This window comes from Myxine glutinosa, chromosome 10 (genome assembly GCF_964187855.1).
Source record: "Myxine glutinosa chromosome 10, kmMyxGlut1.1, whole genome shotgun sequence".
NCBI classification, from domain to species: Eukaryota; Metazoa; Chordata; class Myxini; order Myxiniformes; family Myxinidae; genus Myxine; species Myxine glutinosa.
The window spans coordinates 41,369,364-41,387,735 of record NC_136270.1 but is presented as its reverse complement, the minus strand read 5'-3'; the positions used below and the strand labels follow the sequence as shown (position 1 = coordinate 41,387,735).

At 49.2% G+C, this 18,372-nt stretch overlaps 1 protein-coding gene across 2 annotated transcripts in view; it reads left to right on the top strand.

Moving 5' to 3' along the window:
- The window catches only part of HAPSTR1 (HUWE1 associated protein modifying stress responses), a 70,753-nt gene that overhangs the window by 37,771 nt on the left and 14,610 nt on the right, over nt 1-18,372 (top strand). Inside the window, exons 3-4 of one of the 2 annotated variants that reach the window (XM_068127512.2) lie at nt 8,252-8,548; nt 10,082-10,347. In XM_068127512.2, the coding sequence (XP_067983613.2) occupies nt 8,252-8,548; nt 10,082-10,266 (482 nt within the window). In that variant the 3' untranslated portion in view covers nt 10,267-10,347. Of the gene's footprint in view, nt 1-8,251; nt 8,549-10,081; nt 10,348-18,372 lie in introns of those variants that run through there. The other variant, XM_068127511.2, reaches the window with a different exon arrangement.

Here is an 18,372-nt window from a genome sequence, read left to right as displayed (position 1 = left end):
ACTGAACCTGACTATTCATCCGATTGACATGGGACCAACGGCATGTGACAGAGAGTGAAACATACATGCTACATTTATTTGACGACAATGAGTTCCGACTTCCGGGTTCGTGCCGCCAACCCTGTTCGGCGCCTCTTGCGGCACACAGGGAATTACCAGTGAACTGGTACTCAATTTGCCGACCTCGGTAGGATGACAGGCTGAGTCAACCCCCCCTGGTGTTAAGGGGGAGGAGGAGGAGGAGGAGGAGGAGGAGGAGGAGGGGAGGGGGAAGAGGAGGGGAGGGGAATGGGGGGGGAGGAGGGGGAGGGGGAAGAGGAGGGGAAGAGGAGGGGGAGGGGGGAAGGAGGAGGGGAGGGGGGGAAGAGGAGGGGAGGGGGAAGAGGAGGAATGCTCATTTCCCCTCCCCTCCTCTTCCCCCTCCCCTCCTCTTCCCCCTCCCCTCCTCTTCCCCCTCCCCTCCTCCTCTTCCCCCTCCTCTCCTCCTCTTCCCCCTCCCCTCCTCCTCTTCCCCCTCCCCTCCTCCTCTTCCCCCTCCCCTCCTCCTCTTCCCCCTCCCCTCCTCCTCTTCCCCCTCCCCTCCTCCTCTTCCCCCTCCCCTCCTCCTCTTCCCCCTCCCCTCCTCCTCTTCCCCCTCCCCTCCTCCTCTTCCCCCTCCCCTCCTCCTCTTCCCCCTCCCCCTCCTCCTCTTCCCCCTCCCCTCCTCCTCTTCCCCCTCCCCTCCTCCTCTTCCCCCTCCCCTCCTCCTCTTCCCCCTCCCCTCCTCCTCTTCCCCCTCCCCTCCTCCTCTTCCCCCTCCCCTCCTCCTCTTCCCCCTCCCCTCCTCCTCTTCCCCCTCCCCTCCTCCTCTTCCCCCCTCCCCTCCTCTTCCCCCCCTCCCCTCCTCTTCCCCCCTCCCCCTCCTCTTCCCCCCTCCCCTCCTCTTCCCCCCTCCCCTCCTCTTCCCCCCTCCCCTCCTCTTCCCCCCTCCCCTCCTCTTCCCCCCCTCCCCTCCTCTTCCCCCCTCCCCTCCTCTTCCCCCCCTCCCCTCCTCTTCCCCCCTCCCCTCCTCTTCCCCCCCTCCCCTCCTCTTCCCCCTCCCCTCCGCTTCCCCCCTCCCCATCCCCTCCCCTCTCCCCTCCCCTCCCCTCCCCTTCCCCTCCTCTTCCCCCTTCCCCTCCTCTTCCCCCTCCTCTTCCCCCTCCTCTTCCCCCTCCTCTTCCCCCTCCCCTTCCCCTCCTCTTCCCCCCTCCCCTTCCCCTCCTCTTCCCCCTCCCCTTCCCCTCCTCTTCCCCCTCCCCTTCCCCTCCTCTTCCCTCCTCTTCCCCTCCCCCTCTCCCCTTCCCCTCCTCTCTTCCCCCTCCCCTTCCCCTCCTCTTCCCCCTCCCCTTCCCCTCCTCTTCCCCCTCCCCTTCCCCCTCCCCTTCCCCTCCTCTTCCCCCTCCTCTTCCCCCTCCCCTTCCCCCCTCCTCTTCCCCCTCCCCTTCCCCTCCTCTTCCCCCTCCCCTTCCCCTCCTCTTCCCCCTCCCCTTCCCCTCCTCTTCCCCCTCCCCCTCCCCTCCCCCTCCCCTTCCCCTCCTCTTCCCCCTCCCCTTCCCCTCCTCTTCCCCCTCCCCTTCCCCTCCTCTTCCCCCTCCCCTTCCCCTCCTCTTCCCCCTCCTCTTCCCCCTCCCCTTCCCCCTCCTCTTCCCCCTCCCCTTCCCCTCCTCTTCCCCCTCCCCTTCCCTCCTCTTCCCCCTCCCCTTCCCCTCCTCTTCCCCCTCCCCTTCCCCTCCTCTTCCCCCTCCTCTCCCTTCCCCCTCCCCTTCCCCTCCCCTTCCCCCTCCTCTTCCCCCTCCCCTTCCCCCCTCCCCTTCCCCTCCTCTTCCCCCTCCCCTCCTCCTCTTCCCCCTCCCCTCCTCCTCTTCCCCCTCCCCTCCTCCTCTTCCCCCTCCCCTCCTCCTCTTCCCCCTCCCCTCCTCCTCTTCCCCCCTCCCCCCTCCTCCTCTTCCCCCTCCCCTCCTCCTCTTCCCCCTCCCCTCCTCCTCTTCCCCCTCCCCTCCTCCTCTTCCCCCTCCCCTCCTCCTCTTCCCCCCTCCCTCTCCTCTTCCCCCCTCCCCTCCTCTTCCCCCCTCCCCTCCTCTTCCCCCCTCCCCTCCTCTTCCCCCCTCCCCTCCTCTTCCCCCCTCCCTCCTCTTCCCCCCTCCCCTCCTCTTCCCCCCCCTCCCCTCCTCTTCCCCCCTCCCCTCCTCTTCCCCCCTCCCCTCCTCTTCCCCCCCTCCCCTCCGCTTCCCCCCCTCCCATCCCCTCCCCTCTCCCCTCCCCTCCCCTCCCCTTCCCCTCCTCTTCCCCCCTTCCCCCTCCTCTTCCCCCTTCCCCCTCCTCTTCCCCCTCCTCTTCCCCCTCCCCTTCCCCTCCTCTTCCCCCTCCCCTCCCCCTCCCCTTCCCCTCCTCTTCCCCCTCCCCTTCCCCTCCTCTTCCCCCTCCCCTTCCCCTCCTCTTCCCCCTCCCCCTTCCCCTCCTCTTCCCCCTCCTCTTCCCCCTCCCCTTCCCCCTCCTCTTCCCCCTCCCCTTCCCCTCCTCTTCCCCCTCCCCCTCCTCTTCCCCCTCCCCTCCTCCTCTTCCCCCTCCCCTCCTCCTCTTCCCCCTCCCCTCCTCCTCTTCCCCCTCCCCTCCTCCTCTTCCCCCTCCCCTCCCTCCTCTTCCCCCTCCCCTCCTCCTCTTCCCCCTCCCCCTCCTCCTCTTCCCCCTCCCCTCCTCCTCTTCCCCCTCCCCTCCTCCTCTTCCCCCCTCCCCCTCCTCTTCCCCCCCTCCCCTCCTCTTCCCCCCCCCTCCCCTCCTCTTCCCCCCTCCCCTCCTCTTCCTCCCCCCTCCCCTCCTCTTCCCCCCCTCCCCTCCTCTTCCCCCCTCCCCTCCTCTTCCCCCCTCCCCTCCTCTTCCCCCCTCCCCTCCGCTTCCCCCCTCCCATCCCCTCCCCTCTCCCCTCCCCTCCCCTCCCCTTCCCCTCCTCTTCCCCCTTCCCCTCCTCTTCCCCCTTCCCCCTCCTCTTCCCCCTCCTCTTCCCCCTCCCCTTCCCCTCCTCTTCCCCCTCCCCTTCCCCTCCTCTTCCCCCTCCCCTTCCCCTCCTCTTCCCCCTCCCCTTCCCCTCCTCTTCCCCTCCTCTTCCCCCTCCCCTTCCCCTCCTCTTCCCCCTCCCCTTCCCCTCCTCTTCCCCCTCCCCTTCCCCTCCTCTTCCCCCTCCCCTTCCCCCTCCCTTCCCCTCCTCTTCCCCCTCCTCTTCCCCCTCCCCTTCCCCCTCCTCTTCCCCCTCCCCTTCCCCTCCTCTTCCCCCTCCCCTTCCCCTCCTCTTCCCCCTCCCCTTCCCCTCCTCTTCCCCCTCCCCCTCCCCTCCCCCTCCCCTTCCCCTCCTCTTCCCCCTCCCCTTCCCCTCCTCTTCCCCCTCCCCTTCCCCTCCTCTTCCCCCTCCTCTTCCCCCTCCTCTCCTCTTCCCCCTCCCCCTCCCCTCCTCTTCCCCCGCCCGGCAATGCCGGGTACTTCTGCTAATACATGATATTGCAAGTCCTTTGAAGTTATAGGTATGGGTTTATAAAGCAAGAAAGCAGCCTTGTTAGTATCAGATTGAACTATAAGTCCTATGCACAGGATCTACCTGGTCTATACCGTTCAGGAATATGCTTTTACAGATCTTCATCACTGTCCTGAGTGTCATTTTCGCAAAGGTGTCCACGCAAATGCCAACACTAATTTTTGGATTCCTCATTCTCTGAATATTCCAAAAATGTATAGTTTTGTTCATCTCCAAAAATTTTGAACGAAAAAACAGAGTGAACCTGACCAATTATCTCTTTTCACCTATATAGGTAGGGATCTTAGGTTAATATTGTTAGTATTTTCTGTTGAAGAAAAAAGCCTGTTTCACAGAGATTATTGCAAACTCTCCGTACGAGGAGGAGTAGGGAAGAAGATTATTGATGGGATATGATGTGGGGAGTGGGGTCGTTTGATTTCTTACGTAATTATTTTATCATTTATTTTTGATCGGGCATCACGAGTGATTATACAATTATGTATCTATTGGTTAGTGTTGTCTCATGATTCCTTTAGTCTGCACAAGATTAATGTCGAACCTTCCCCTGTAAATTTCCCCTTCCCCCTTCCCCGATTAATGCCTGGTGTTGGCTTAGCGGTTAGGGTGCCGGCTTGGGATCCTAGGATCCTGGGTTTGAATCCCGGTCGATCGCTGAATTAACGCCAGGGGGGGTTGACTCAGCTTGTCATTCTTCCGAGGTCGGCAAATTGAGTACCAGCTTGCTGGGATGAATGATCCCGGTGTGTACCCCGGTTTAGAATAGGTACACCATATCCCTGCGCATCGTAACAGGCGACTAAGGGTTGGCGTCAGGAAGGGCATCCGGCCATAAAAACATTGCCTTAAACAGGGAACCATGAGCTCATGGGGCCCGCAAGGCTAACCCCCGCTCTAGCGGGGAAAATGGCCTTAAAAACGATCATTCATTCATTCTTCCCCTCTAAATTGTTGCGCCGATCAGCAAGGCTGGTTCATGGAACGCAAGCAAAAATGAATTTTTATTTTAAATCTAAAATAAAATAAAATTCTAACAAGGCTGTGATGCCAGTACATTTAAAATTATGCAATTTAAACTCTACATCGATCTTTGTAAGATAATACAGAATACCATATCATAATTCAAGCTTAAACTCCGCACAGTTGAATTGTTCAGCCTATTCAGCGCTCCCATTGGAGTCTATTCAGCGCTCCCATTGGAGTCTATTCAGCGCTCCCATTGGAGTCTATTCAGCGCTCCCATTGGAGTCTATTCAGCGCTCCCATTGGAGTCTATTCAGTGTTCAGTGCTCCAATTCCCTATTCAGTGCTCCAATTGGAGCCTATTTAGCGCTCCAATTCCCTATTCAGCGCTCCAATTCCCTATTCAGCGCTCCAATTCCCTATTCAGCGCTCCATTTGGAGTCTATTCAGTGTTCAGCGCTCCAATTCCCTATTCAATGCTCCAATTAGAGCCTATTCAGCGCTCCAATTCCCTTTTCAGCGCTCCAATTGGAGTCTATTCAGCGCTCCATTTGGAGTCTATTCAGCGCTCCAATTCCATATTCAGCGCTCTAATTGGTCTATTCAGCGCTCTGGAGTCTATTCGGCGCTCCAATTGGAGTCTATTCGGCGCTCCAATTGGAGTCTATTCGGCGCTCCAATTGGAGTCTATTCGGCGCTCCAATTGGAGTCTATTCGGCGCTCCAATTGGAGTCTATTCGGCGCTCCAATTGGAGTCTATTCGGCGCTCCAATTGGAGTCTATTCGGCGCTCCAATTGGAGTCTATTCGGCGCTCCAATTGGAGTCTATTCGGCGCTCCAATTGGAGTCTATTCGGCGCTCCAATTGGAGTCTATTCGGCGCTCAAATTGGAGTCTATTCGGCGCTCCAATTGGAGTCTATTCGGCGCTCCATTTGGAGTCTATTCGGCGCTCCAATTGGAGTCTATTCGGCGCTCCAATTGGAGTCTATTCGGCGCTCCAATTGGAGTCTATTCGGCGCTCCAATTGGAGTCTATTCGGCGCTCCAATTGGAGTCTATTCGGCGCTCCAATTGGAGTCTATTCGGCGCTCCAATTGGAGTCTATTCGGCGCTCCAATTGGAGTCTATTCGGCGCTCCAATTGGAGTCTATTCGGCGCTCCAATTGGAGTCTATTCGGCGCTCCAATTGGAGTCTATTCGGCGCTCCAATTGGAGTCTATTCGGCGCTCCAATTGGAGTCTATTCGGCGCTCCAATTGGAGTCTATTCGGCGCTCCAATTGGAGTCTATTCAGCGCTCCAATTGGAGTCTATTCAGCGCTCCAATTGGAGCCTATTCAGTGTTCAACACTCCAATTGGAGGTTGCAGAGTCTGGGACGGGGCCACTCGGGCCACTGCAGAATCCTCTTCGTCAACATCTGACTGGCAGACACGTTTGTGTGCCTCTTCGATGAAGGCGACAACGAAGAAGAAGTGGAACACAAGCTCGTGGGATGGGGAAATGGGGCGTCAGAGCTATGTGAAGCGAACAAAATGGCGGCGCTTGGCTAATGGGCGGTGCTTGTGATGCTGGGAGAAAGGGGAAGGCGTGGCCTGTTGAATGAATTGCGCTTGTGGCACAGAGGAGAACTGTCCTTCAAATTATACAGAAGAGATTAAGGAGGACTTTGTATTTAATTATCCCGAGTTGTCAAGGCTGAATAATGTGTGTGTCGTGTAGATCCTGTTGGTAGTGGCTATTACAAGTCATAATGTAATAAAATGTCTTCTCTGCACGAAAAACATAGTCATTGCAAATTATCATGATAATTTGAGGTGTTTGCTTAACTTGTATGTACTCCTGCACTGCTGAACTGAATTAGCTTATTATTGCAGCTTTTGTTCATGGGTGAAAGGATAGAAAAGGTAGTGAGAGAAGGGATATAAGTGGGAGTGGATGAAGGGATTGAGGGAAATGAGTGATTGGATTGAGTGGAAGTATGTGAAGGTGTAAAGAAGGCGGTGGGAAAGAAAGAATAAGTTGGGAGTGGATGAAGGGATTGAGGGAAATGAGTGATTGGATTGAGTGGAAGTATGTGAAGGTGTAAAGAAGGTGGTGGGAAAGGAAGAATAAGTTGGGAGTGGATGAAGGGAATGAGGGAAATGAGTGATTGGATTGAGTGGAAGTATGTGAAGGTGTAAAGAAGGTGGTGGGAAAGGAAGAATAAGTTGGGAGTGGATGAAGGGATTGAGGGAAATGAGTGATTGGATTGAGTGGAAGTATGTGAAGGTGTAAAGAAGGCGGTGGGAAAGGAAGAATAAGTTGGGAGTGGATGGGGAATGAGGGAAATGAGTGATTGGATTGAGTGGAAGTATGTGAAGGTGTAAAGAAGGCGGTGGGAAAGGAAGAATAAGTTGGGAGTGGATGTGAAGGGATTGAGGGAAATGAGTGATTGGATTGAGTGGAAGTATGTGAAGGTGTAAAGAAGGCGGTGGGAAAGGAAGAATAAGTTGGGAGTGGATGAAGGGATTGAGGGAAACGTGCGATGGGGGTAGAGGTGAATGGGTGTAGATGCTGAGTAGTTAAATTCAAGGGAGTAGGTTTACAGGCCTAAGCTGCAATGGGCCATCTCGTTATTTTTATTTTTAAAGCAAAATTGCAATTTAAAGAATGCTACAGAACGACCCAGTGTTTGCATTGCCCGTTTCCACAATCTCGTGGTGTCATTTGAATGATATACATTTTTGGTGACAATAACTTGTCAACAAATTAAGCAAGACCGACTCGTCATGCCCATGGTGTGTTTCAACACACGAGTTTGCTAACGGCCATTATTCAAAGATAGATGTCGAGATAGTTTCACATAATTTCTTGTGACCATCTCTACATTGTATGTCCTAGCCTTCTGCCTGTTGTTGTTGTTTGTTGTATCCCCACATACTTTTGCATTTAAAAACAAAATGTTTTTCATTACCCCGCACACGTAGCGCAAAGCGGGGTTTTAAGCAACTGGTTTTGTCTGTGACAGATGTTCATTCAGTGATAAAGGAACTACTTGATTTCAATTGAATTATATATTTTGAACACAAGAACACAAATCGGGACACAAATCTGCAGTTTGGCAGTGCTGTACTTTGGCTCTGAATTTGATCAATTGTACGGAATCTCATAACAGCGAGATTCAGACAAATATGGGAGCTCGTGCTTGGAAACGCAAAGCAAGAGTTGAAAAGACCCTTCCTATGTCCTTTTTCTCAAGACTGTTTGATGTAAGGTAGTTACTTGTGTATTAGATATATGAACCCTCCAGCTCCTTCTGTTTTAGAGATCCATCCTGTAAGGCCTCCAACGTAAATATAAATTGGTATTTGGTACCTGTACATTTTACCTTAGCCATCCTACCTGTTCATATTTGAATCGTATCTGATATGATGTAGAAGTATGTTATATTGCCACACAGTTTTGCCGGTGTGGTGCTGCCTTTTGTCTCTTTTTGAAATTGGTGAGGTTTTCTTCAAATTTTCTTTCCTGGTTTGTCTCCTGAAGATATATACTGTGAGATCGTGCAATCTATAGGTAGACTTTCAGTTAAATTGAATGTTGAAACGTATTTTAAATTTAAAAAGAAAAAAGTCATTTTCAGCACTTTGTGTCAATAAATTTCTGCATTTGACATTCTTCACTTTGCGAAGGAATTGTAACGACCTATTTATTGCTGATTTCTTTTTTCACTGTTCATTTTTTTCATGACCGGCTGGCTCCTAGATGGGGCTGAAGTACATCGACGGAGCTATGACCATGGCATTCAATTGGGCAATCAACGGAGGACTTGTGACGTCCTTGCCTGGGTCAAAAAGCGACGTCGTACAATCCGCAGAGAAGATCTTATTAGCTTCCTTTGTGGAAAGTCCCCTCCTCCTTTACACCAAACACATGCTAGAGGTGGTCGGACAGGTGGGCGGCTCGCTGCCCTTACACCGGCGCCACGTATTGCCCAGTCGGACGCTGGCAACACAGATGATACAGACCTCCAGCCCTTCCGAGAAGCAATTGCACTGCATGGTGAGTGTTATTGTTTGTATACGAGGGTAGTTTAAGGTTGACATGCACTTTTTATTTTTTACGGTTAAAAGGTATGGGGAGGTTGATGAAATGTAAACAATTTTTCAAGCTATTCCCTTACTGCAGATACACATTTGTTCCATTGGTGTGGTAGTGCCTTGGTGCCATCTACATTAATAATTTTGATGTGTACGCAGCATGGTCCGGCGATATATATCGATATACCGGTTGTAGCGGTATAATTTTTCATATCGATATACTGGTATTGGGAATTTGAATATACCAGTATACCGAAACAAATCGATATTATAAAAAAAAACTCGGATTATCCGCTAAAATTCAGTATGTCACCAACAAATTGAAGAAACGTGTTTACAATCCTTAAATACATCATTTTAAAAGCTTTGATGTGCTCGACTATGCCTGTAACACTAACAGTGGAATGACGTATGCCGTCAATGCATTCCAGGAAGTAGGTACAGTAGGTTTTAACTTTTAACCCTCAGTACACGTGCAACCTCGTTTTCCTTTTTCCTTGTAACTATTTTAAAGCAATTGGTTATTTTCTTTGAATCAGGTGTGTTTCAGCCAGTGCTGATTACCGACACTGCGATCGATAGCGATACCGATATCGGCTCGTGCCAATTACCAATACTGATCTCGCTTTAAAACGAAATCGCTTCAATATAAGTTGTGGTTGGAAATAAAATAACCATTCTCATCATGGGGAAGGTTATTCCCCCTGCTGGCTGAACTTACAAAGAATAGCGATTTGAATACGATTTGAAAATAAGAATAGCGATTTGAAAAAGAAGAATACCTTTGCAACCAAGCGATCTCACCTTCTGAGCAACTCTTCAGCAAGGCAGGACAAATCATCAGCTCCAAGTGAGCGCAGCTCAACCCAGACAAGGCTAATATGCTTGTGTTTTTGGTTGCAAACCTGAGCTGGTGCAGATCTTTATCGGACTGGCCAAATTTACCAGCGTATTCAAATTACAGCTGATCTGGTGATGGCTGAAGCCTGAAATATGTATCAAACGAAAGTGACATGAAGTCATGATGACATGACCTAAAGCCGTTCCTGTGGTCATTTTGTACTAAAAATCACCTAATTTCCAGCAGCATTGTTGCTTCTCACGATGCGGTCCGCATGCATCTTTTGTTACCTCTTCCACAACCGAGTGGAATGTGCTTCACTCGAGATTAAAACTGCACCACCACTTCGCGAAAGTCGTCTGCTCAATTTACATGCTCTTTTCCCCATGAGCTTTTGCTGATGCGTGATACATGATAATTAGCTTTGAATCGAAATGCAAGCATAATTGTATGAAGCGACATTGGCCCCAGACCCGTGAAAGGCAGTGCTTACACAAAAGTAGACATTTAAAATTTTATCTTTCTACCCCTGCTAAAACACCCCAATCCACCTCTTTCAATCTCCGACTTCATTCCTGAAATTCCTAATAGTGTTCATTTGCTTTATACCGTGTTCCCCTCTCCCCCATCTCCCCCGCCCTCTCTCTTCCACAGATCTACCGATGTCCCTGTTCTCTACTGTTGTTGTGCTTGGATGCCTTCCTCTCTCTCCCCCTCTTGTCTCCCACTCCCATTATTGTATGTTTTATGTGTCTGTGCATGTTTTCGTGTGTAATGTGTTAATAGCTTTTACACGAGCCTCGACTCTGTATACAAAAAAAAAAGAAAAAAAGAAGTGAGGTTGGAACCGCCCATCACTGGTCCCTCGCCTTTTAGCTTCCAAACAGTAACTCCTCGGTCCTCATGGACCTGGCCTTTTTGCCTTTAAAACCCTGTAACTCCCATGGGAAACTTCCCTCACCTGAATCCACCTAATCGTTCCTCCATCTCAAACCCCTCACCTCATCCTTTTGCCTCCCAACCCCCACTTCACACCATCCCCCTTGAACCTTCACTTACCTATAATACACAAAGGATCCCTCAGCTTGTGCAAATCACTGTGGACTTAAATAAATTTCTTTCTATTCTTCCCTGCGAAACTCTCCCAATTAAAACCCATTGAAGGCGATCATTGTTGTCAATGTAGTTGTTGTGTGAGATAAACATTTGCTCACTAGGAGTGGTCTGTGCCGATTACCGATATCAATACTGTAAATGTTGTGTGCCAATATCGGGCACTGAGCTAGTTTTGTTTACCGAGTTATAATATTTTCTGAGCTCGACAGCCGAGCACTTGCCTGATACCTACGATCAATGGACACCGACTATTGTCTGTAGAAACTATTCTGCAAGAATAAAGTAAACGAAGGGAAAAACTGTGAACCCATTTTTACTCTATCAACCAAATTCTCTATTGTACAAAAACATTTGCCATAATTTGTAAAGATCGAGTGCATGATGTATGCTGTGAATTACCACGTGCCAATGATGTGTCCATCATGTATGAATATATATGTGACCATTATGTATTTTTAGAACCTGCTATTTTTTTTTATCTCGATATATGGGTCTCAATATTAAATAGATGAGCCCACCTATTTAATATCAATGTCGGTTAATGTCGATACCAACAAAGCTTAGGATGCAGCCATTTTTACCTCCACCACCAAAGGTGGATGGAGGTTGTTTTCACCCCTGTCTGTCTGTTTGTATGTCTGTCTGTGAACAAGAGATCAAAAAGTTGTGGATGGATTCGGACGAAATTTGGCGGAGAGGTAGCGTATGTGACACGGACTAAATGAATGGATTTTGGTGAAGATTAAAATCCGGATCCAGATCAGAGTATCTTTAAAGTGATTCTTCACCATTGAGTGATGGGGCTAAAAATTATATGTAGCAGGATATCTCAAAGATTTATGGACGGATTCAGGCGAAACTTGGTGGAGAGGTCGGGTGTGTGACGAGAACAAATCTATTCGATTCTGGTGAAGATTTGAATATAGATTCGGATACGATAAATAAATTTTAAATTTTTTTTGTGATTCTTCACCATTGAGAGATAGGGATCATGATATTTTAAAAAACGTTATGGGTGAGTTTGTTCGGTGACAAAAACAAGCCAATTAGATTTTGGTTCAGGTCCGAATCCAGATCCGGCTATCATTGGGATGCAAAACAAACTGTTCAGCCTGGCGGAGGTATGCGTTCTACCGAGTGCCATTCGAGTGGGTTGTTTTGCTGTCTTGCATCATATGTAAATTAAATTCCACCTGGATGTTCTTTTAGTGGTCTTACGAGATGAAAATATAACAAATGTGGATTGCACAGATGCTGCTGACTTGTCAACCTTTATAATTATGGATTGACCATTTTTTTTGTGTGCAAATCGCTGAAATGAGTGATATTAACAAGCCCAAAAGATTACCAAAAATCAGATGTTACAACTAATTGTCTATTCATAGGCATTGCGGGGTTGCCATCTCCATCCCCCCTCCCCCCAACAACCTTCCGATAGTTAATTGTACAATTAGCCATAACACAACTCAATGGGTATCTTGATGAAACTCAAATTTGTTTTGCAATGAAAATGCTCAACGCAGCTGGAATTCTAGCAGTCATACTAATGCCATGGTAGATGGAGTTGCTTTGGGAGATGCCATTTTTTCAATTTCTGTTTATTTTCATATTTACAGTGTCAAGGCTCGTGGAAGAGATGGAACATTGAACAGTTAAGGATGCAACAAAGTAAAAGGAGCAGTAAAGAGAGGTGAGGAAAAATTAACAGCAGAGGTGAAGGACAAAATAGAGAGAGACGTGAACAAACAAAGGGTGTGGGGAGGAATGAGGGGTATGGGAGGACACATGGGGTGGGCAAAATTAATACAGAATCAAACACTCGTAAAAAAAGACCGTTTTGAAAGGAGGTGGGTGTGGGAGGGGAAGGGGATTAACGAGGGTAGAACATATCATGGTTTTCGATTGGGGATGATCTGAGATGGTGATTAATAGCTGTCTTGAAGCCCTGGAGGAAAGAGTGAGATTGAAGAGAATGTGGAGGTTGGTTCCACAAGTGAGGAAAAGAGGAACAAATGCGTGGAGGTGAACAGTGACTCTGGGTTTTGGGAGTTTCTCCAGAAGGGGGTTGATGGTGGACCATGTGTGCCCTGCAGAAACCTGGGAGGGGGAAAGCACAGAAAGAGCAGAAGGTTCGTGACCATAAACGAGGTGGTGGAAGACAGAGAGACCAACAACCTGTCTGATGAAGTGATGGGCCAATAAACTCAACTTCATCGAAGGAGATTCCAATTGTGCCATGAAAAAAAACTTTATACAATGGAGGAGGCCCAGTTGGCGGCTGGCTTTGGATGCGAACTTTGAAATATGCTCTGCCCAAGGAAGATCATTGGCTGATGGTGAGACCCAGGAGTTTGAGTGACTGAACATCCTCAAGAGGGCTGTTAAGAAAGTAGATGGGGGTGTGGGCAGGAGTATTAAACAGTCCTTTCGGAGACAGAGTGAGGGTAACAGCGTGAGATTTGTCAGGATTGAAAGAGGTATTCGAAGAGTTTGACCAGCTTGTTATTTCATCAAGGTCTGAAGAGAGGGAAGAGGCTGCTGCCTGCCTGTCTGTCTGAAGGATGAGGGATATCTCGGCAGAGGGTGAACTCGTCAGCAGATAAAGGGGATTTTACAGAGGGTCAGAGCGATCGTTAATGAAGATTAGGATTACGGATAGGACTACGCTCAGAACACTGCCTTGGGGCCCTGCAGTCTTAACAGGGTGAAGAGACGAAAACATTTTGTGAGAGTCGCACGTTGGCCACACTACGAGTAGAGGAAGTTCGTTTTTATTATTTTTTATTTTTTTGTATACAAGATCGAGGCTCGTGTAAGAGCTAACATTAATCACAAAAACCATCAACGGCACATGAAACGTTTAATAAAGGGAGCGGGAGACAAGATGGGGAGAGAGGGGGAAGCACACAAGTACAACAGTAGAGAACAGGGACATCAGGAGATCTGTGGGAGGGAGAGGGCTTGGGGGGAGGGGGCAGCGGAAGGGGGGTGGGAGAGGTATAAAGCAAATGCACACACTACTAGGACTTCCAGGAAAGAAGACGGTATTTCAAAAAGGTGGATCTGGGGTGAATTAACGGGGGTAGAAAAGATCAAGGTTTTGGATGGGGATAAGAGATGGTGGTGAACAGCTGTTTTGAAGACCTGGAGGGAGGAGTGGGATTGAAGAGTGTGGAGTTTGTTCCAGAGGCGGGAGAAAAGATGAATGAAAGAGTGAAGGTGGGCAGAGAGTCTTTATTTTGGCAGTTTCACCAGAAGAGGGTTACTGGCAGATCTTATGCGACCTGAAGGAATATTTTGGGGACAAAGCTGGGGGAGCTAAGCCGGAGAGGAGCCGGGAGAAGACAGAAAGACCACCAACCTGCCTGTGGTGAGTGAGTGAAAGGTCCCCAGAATCTGCTTCCACGCTGGAGATACCTATGATCCTGGAGGCTTTGGTTTCAGCAGCGTGAGGCAGGAGCACCAGCTCAGAGTGGAGAGCAGTATTACGTCAAGCTGCGGATGAAAGCTTTTTATGTGGTGAGGAGCTCAGGTGTGCGAAGGAAGGACTTCGCACGATGGAGGATGCCCAGTGGGCGACTGGCTTTGGAGGACAGCTTGGAAATGTCATTTTCCCAGGAAAGATCATGGCAGATAGTGAAACCCAAAAGCTCGAGTGACAGAACCTCTTGGAGACGATTTTTGAGAAAGTAGATGGGAGAGTTTTCCAGATGGCCTTTTCAGAGAGACATAGAGTGTGAGATTTGTCAGGATTGAGACATGTTCCAATTGTTTGACCAGTTTGTGATTTTGTCCAGGTCTGCAGAGAGTGAGCAGGCTGCTGCCTGCCGATCTGAGGGTTGAGATTTGAAGTGGCAGAGAGTGGAGTCATCAGCAAAGAGATAGAGAGGATTTTCCAGAAAGTCAGAGAGATCATTGATGACGGCCAGAAAAAGCACAGGGCCCAGAACACCGCCTTGAGGAACTCCAGCCTGAACAGGAAGGGGAGATGAGAGAATTCCATTCAGGGCCACATGACCGGTGAGGAAGTCCGCAAGCCATGTGGGGAGGTTTCCATGGATACCATAAGAGGAGCGTTTGGTGAGCAGGGTGGGGTGCCAGACCGTATCTAAGGCACGAGATATGTCATGGGAGACAGCTCTGATTTCCTGTTTGGCATTGAGGACCTCCATCCATTGTTGAGACAGCAGAAGCAGCATGTCCAGAGTTGAATGTCCTGGTCTGAATCCAAATTGATGATCAGCAATCAAGCCATTGAAGAAGAGGAAGGATTTGATATCCGAAACAATAATGGATTCCATGACCTTGCTGATTATTAGAAGTAAGCTCATAGTTCTGTAGTCAAGGGGATCGGTTTTTGGCAACTTTTTACCTCCGCCACTCATGATGGACAGAAATTGTTTACACCCCTGTCTGGTTGTCTGTTTCTTATTTGGCGAAAGTAGTTTACCAAGTATGTTCGTCTGCAGCGTCTGCTTGTTTGTTTGTCGCATTATTTTTAGACTATTGTGGAATATTTCTTGGAAATAACCTCCTTGAGTGGGTCACGGTGTCCGGCTATACGTGTACGTCCGTTAACATTTGACTAACACATCTTTTCCTCACAAACTACCTCAGTTAACATTTGACGAACACATCTTTTCCTCACAAACTACCTGAGCGATATGGACCAAATTTGGCATGATACATCAGAACAGTACGGTCTTATGTGGTTGTGCTGCCCAAATAAGAGGCTGAAAATGGGGCGTTCAACTCAAATTCAGATCAAGTATTTCAAAATATTCTCAGAAAGCGTGGGGAAATATCCAATATCCATCAGTCTCCTAAGGAGCTATTTCTGTCCACAGTTTTGAAGAAATCATTCTGAATATTTTTGTGTATGTTGGTGATGGGCCACTGATAGCAAAACACATTTTTTGTCAGGATTTGGATACTATAATTTTAAAATGATTCTTCACCATTGAGAGATGTTTTGAGGTATGGTGCAAAAAGGATATATTGCACCATTCCTCAAAAAGTTGTAGACTAATTCAGCCCAAATTTGATGTACAGGTTGGGTGTTTGACAAGGAATTGATTAGATTTTGGTGAAGATCCTGATCCAATAATTTTTTAAGGGATTACGAATTACGATTACAAGGATGAATCGATTTGATTTTGGTTCAGGTCCAAATCCAGATCCGGCCTATCAGTGGGATACAAAAGGTAAACTGTTCAGCCTGGTGGAGGTATGCGCTCTGGGTGCTGTTCTAATTACCTTCACCACTGAAGTTGGATGGAGGTAATGTTTTGTGGGGTGTCTGTTTGTTTGTGTATGAGCAGGATATCTCAAAAAGTTGTGGATGGATTCGGATGAAATTCGATCGATAGGTATGAATTGGTGCACTATGAATTCATTGGTATGAAATTGGTATACATTTGTATGAATTGGTGAAAAGGTATGAATCGACAGGTGTGACAAGGACGAATTGATTTGATTTTTTTTGGAAGATCTGAATCTGGACACTATTTTTTTTTAAAAGTAATTCTTCACCATTGAGAGATTGGGCCAAAAGCGATGTGCATCATGATATCTCAAGGTTGTGGACGGATTTGGACTACACTTAGTGCCTAGGTTGGATGTGTGATAAGGATGAAATGCTTCGATTTTGGTGAAGATCCGGATCCAGGTACTTGAGGTTTTAAAGTGATTCTTCACCATTGAGAAATCAGGCCAAAAACGATATATACCGTGATATTTGTTATATCGTGAAACGATATAACAAACACTTCCGTTTTCCGGTCCGGTCGTGAGAGGACGCTGGCGTCGTTTGCTCGCCGCTTCTCTGACTGGACCATTGTCCGTGTCTTGCTTTCCTGGTGGTCGTGGCGGATTTATGGCCATTGAGTCTTCCTCTGCGCGGTCCCGGCTCTGCTCTGCTGCTCCGGGCTTCACCTGCTCGGCTCCATCGCTGTTTCCTCGGGCCCACTCCCGTTGGTTGTGTCGATTGTTTCGCCTCCTCACCCTTGGCCGCGTGCTCGCTTTGCCTTCGCTCCTGCTGGCATGGCTCTGCGGTACTCTGCCGCAAGGCTTCTCCTGCTTAAAACCCGCTCCACCCCATCATGCATCTCTGCAATCAGATCGAATGGACTCCTGCGTCGACCCAGGTACATTCACCGTGGCTCCGGTCGTAAGTTTGTTTATTTACAATCAGGTCACTCCATCCCCATCCTCTGGTCGGCTCAGCGCACTCCCACTCATCGTCCCAACACACCTGGTCACAACAACGCACAAAATCGCACCTCCTGTCTGCGAACCCTGGCCAAATCACCTGGATTCATACCCGCCGTACAAAACAACATCAAGCTCACCCTGTTCAATACCCGGTCCCTCAACAACAAATGCCTCATCCTGAACGACTACATCCTGGAAAATAAACTGGACTTTCTCTGTCTCACTGAGACCTGGCAACAACCACTGGACTACTACACGCTCAACCTCACCACACCCAATGGATATTCTTACATCAATAAACCACGCTCGGAGGGCCGAGGTGGTGGAATTGCCGTTATTCACCGACAAGACATCAAGACCAACCTCATCTCCATCTCATCTGCTCCATCATTTGAACACCTGGCTTTTAAACTCTCTGGTCACACACAGTCAGTCATGGCTGTTGTCTACCGCCCTCCCAAACCACACCCATCATTCCTGTCTGACTTCTCCTACTTTCTGACCCAGCTATGTTCCCTCTCCCCCTCAATCCTCCTCCTTGGTGATTTCAATATCCACATGGACTCCACTGACTCCACGCTAACCACTGACTTCACTGATTTACTCACCTGCTTTAACCTCACTCAACATGTCAACTTTCCTACCCATAACCGTGGTCACATTTTGGACCTTGTCTGCTCTACTGGACTAATTTTGCACCATCTCTCTGGCTCCGACCTCACTCTCTCTGACCACCTAGCCATCACTCTGACCATCAACATCCCCACCCCAGCACCAAGGCATTATCGCACTATCAACTTCCGTAAGCTAAACGCTTTTTCACCTGCCTCATTCTCATCGACCCTCTCTGAAAAAATGTCCACTTCTCCCTTCGTTGACCTCCACACCCCTTCTGACCTCACTGACTACTACAACCACACTCTCTCTTCCTGCCTTGACCAAATTGCGCCTATAAAAACCAAAACAGTTTCTTTCACCCATTCTGCTCCCTGGTTTACCCCTGAGCTCCGCCTAATGAAAACTCGTGCTCGCCAACTTGAAAGACTCCGCAATAAAACAGGTCTCACAGTTCACTCCCAGGCCTACAAGGACCACATACAACACTATAAAGATGCCCTCTCCCGCGCCCGCTCCGCCTACTACTCTCAAATTATCCACTCTGGCTCCGGAAACCCAAAAGCACTCTTCTCTACAATAAACAAACTCCTCAGCCCCCTGAACACCACCACCCAGTCATTCACAATAGACAACTGCATCTCCTTCCTTTCATTCTTCCAACGCAAAATTGAAAACATCTACAACAGCTTGACCACCGCCGCACCCGCTCCCCCTCAAACCACCTGCCCCCCCTTATCCTGCCATCCCCTGTCTCAATTCTCCCCAGTCTCCCCTACTGACCTCTCTGAACTCCTCATCGGAATGAAAACTGCCACCTGCACTCTTGACCCCATCCCCTCCAGCTTTGTCAAGGCCTCCCTTCCTGCTCTTTCTCCACTTATCATTGCAACAATAAACTCCTCCCTGTCTACAGGCATCGTCCCACCATCCCTCAAAATTGCTGCTGTTACCCCCATTCTGAAAAAACCTGGACTAAACCCTGACACCCTAAATAACTT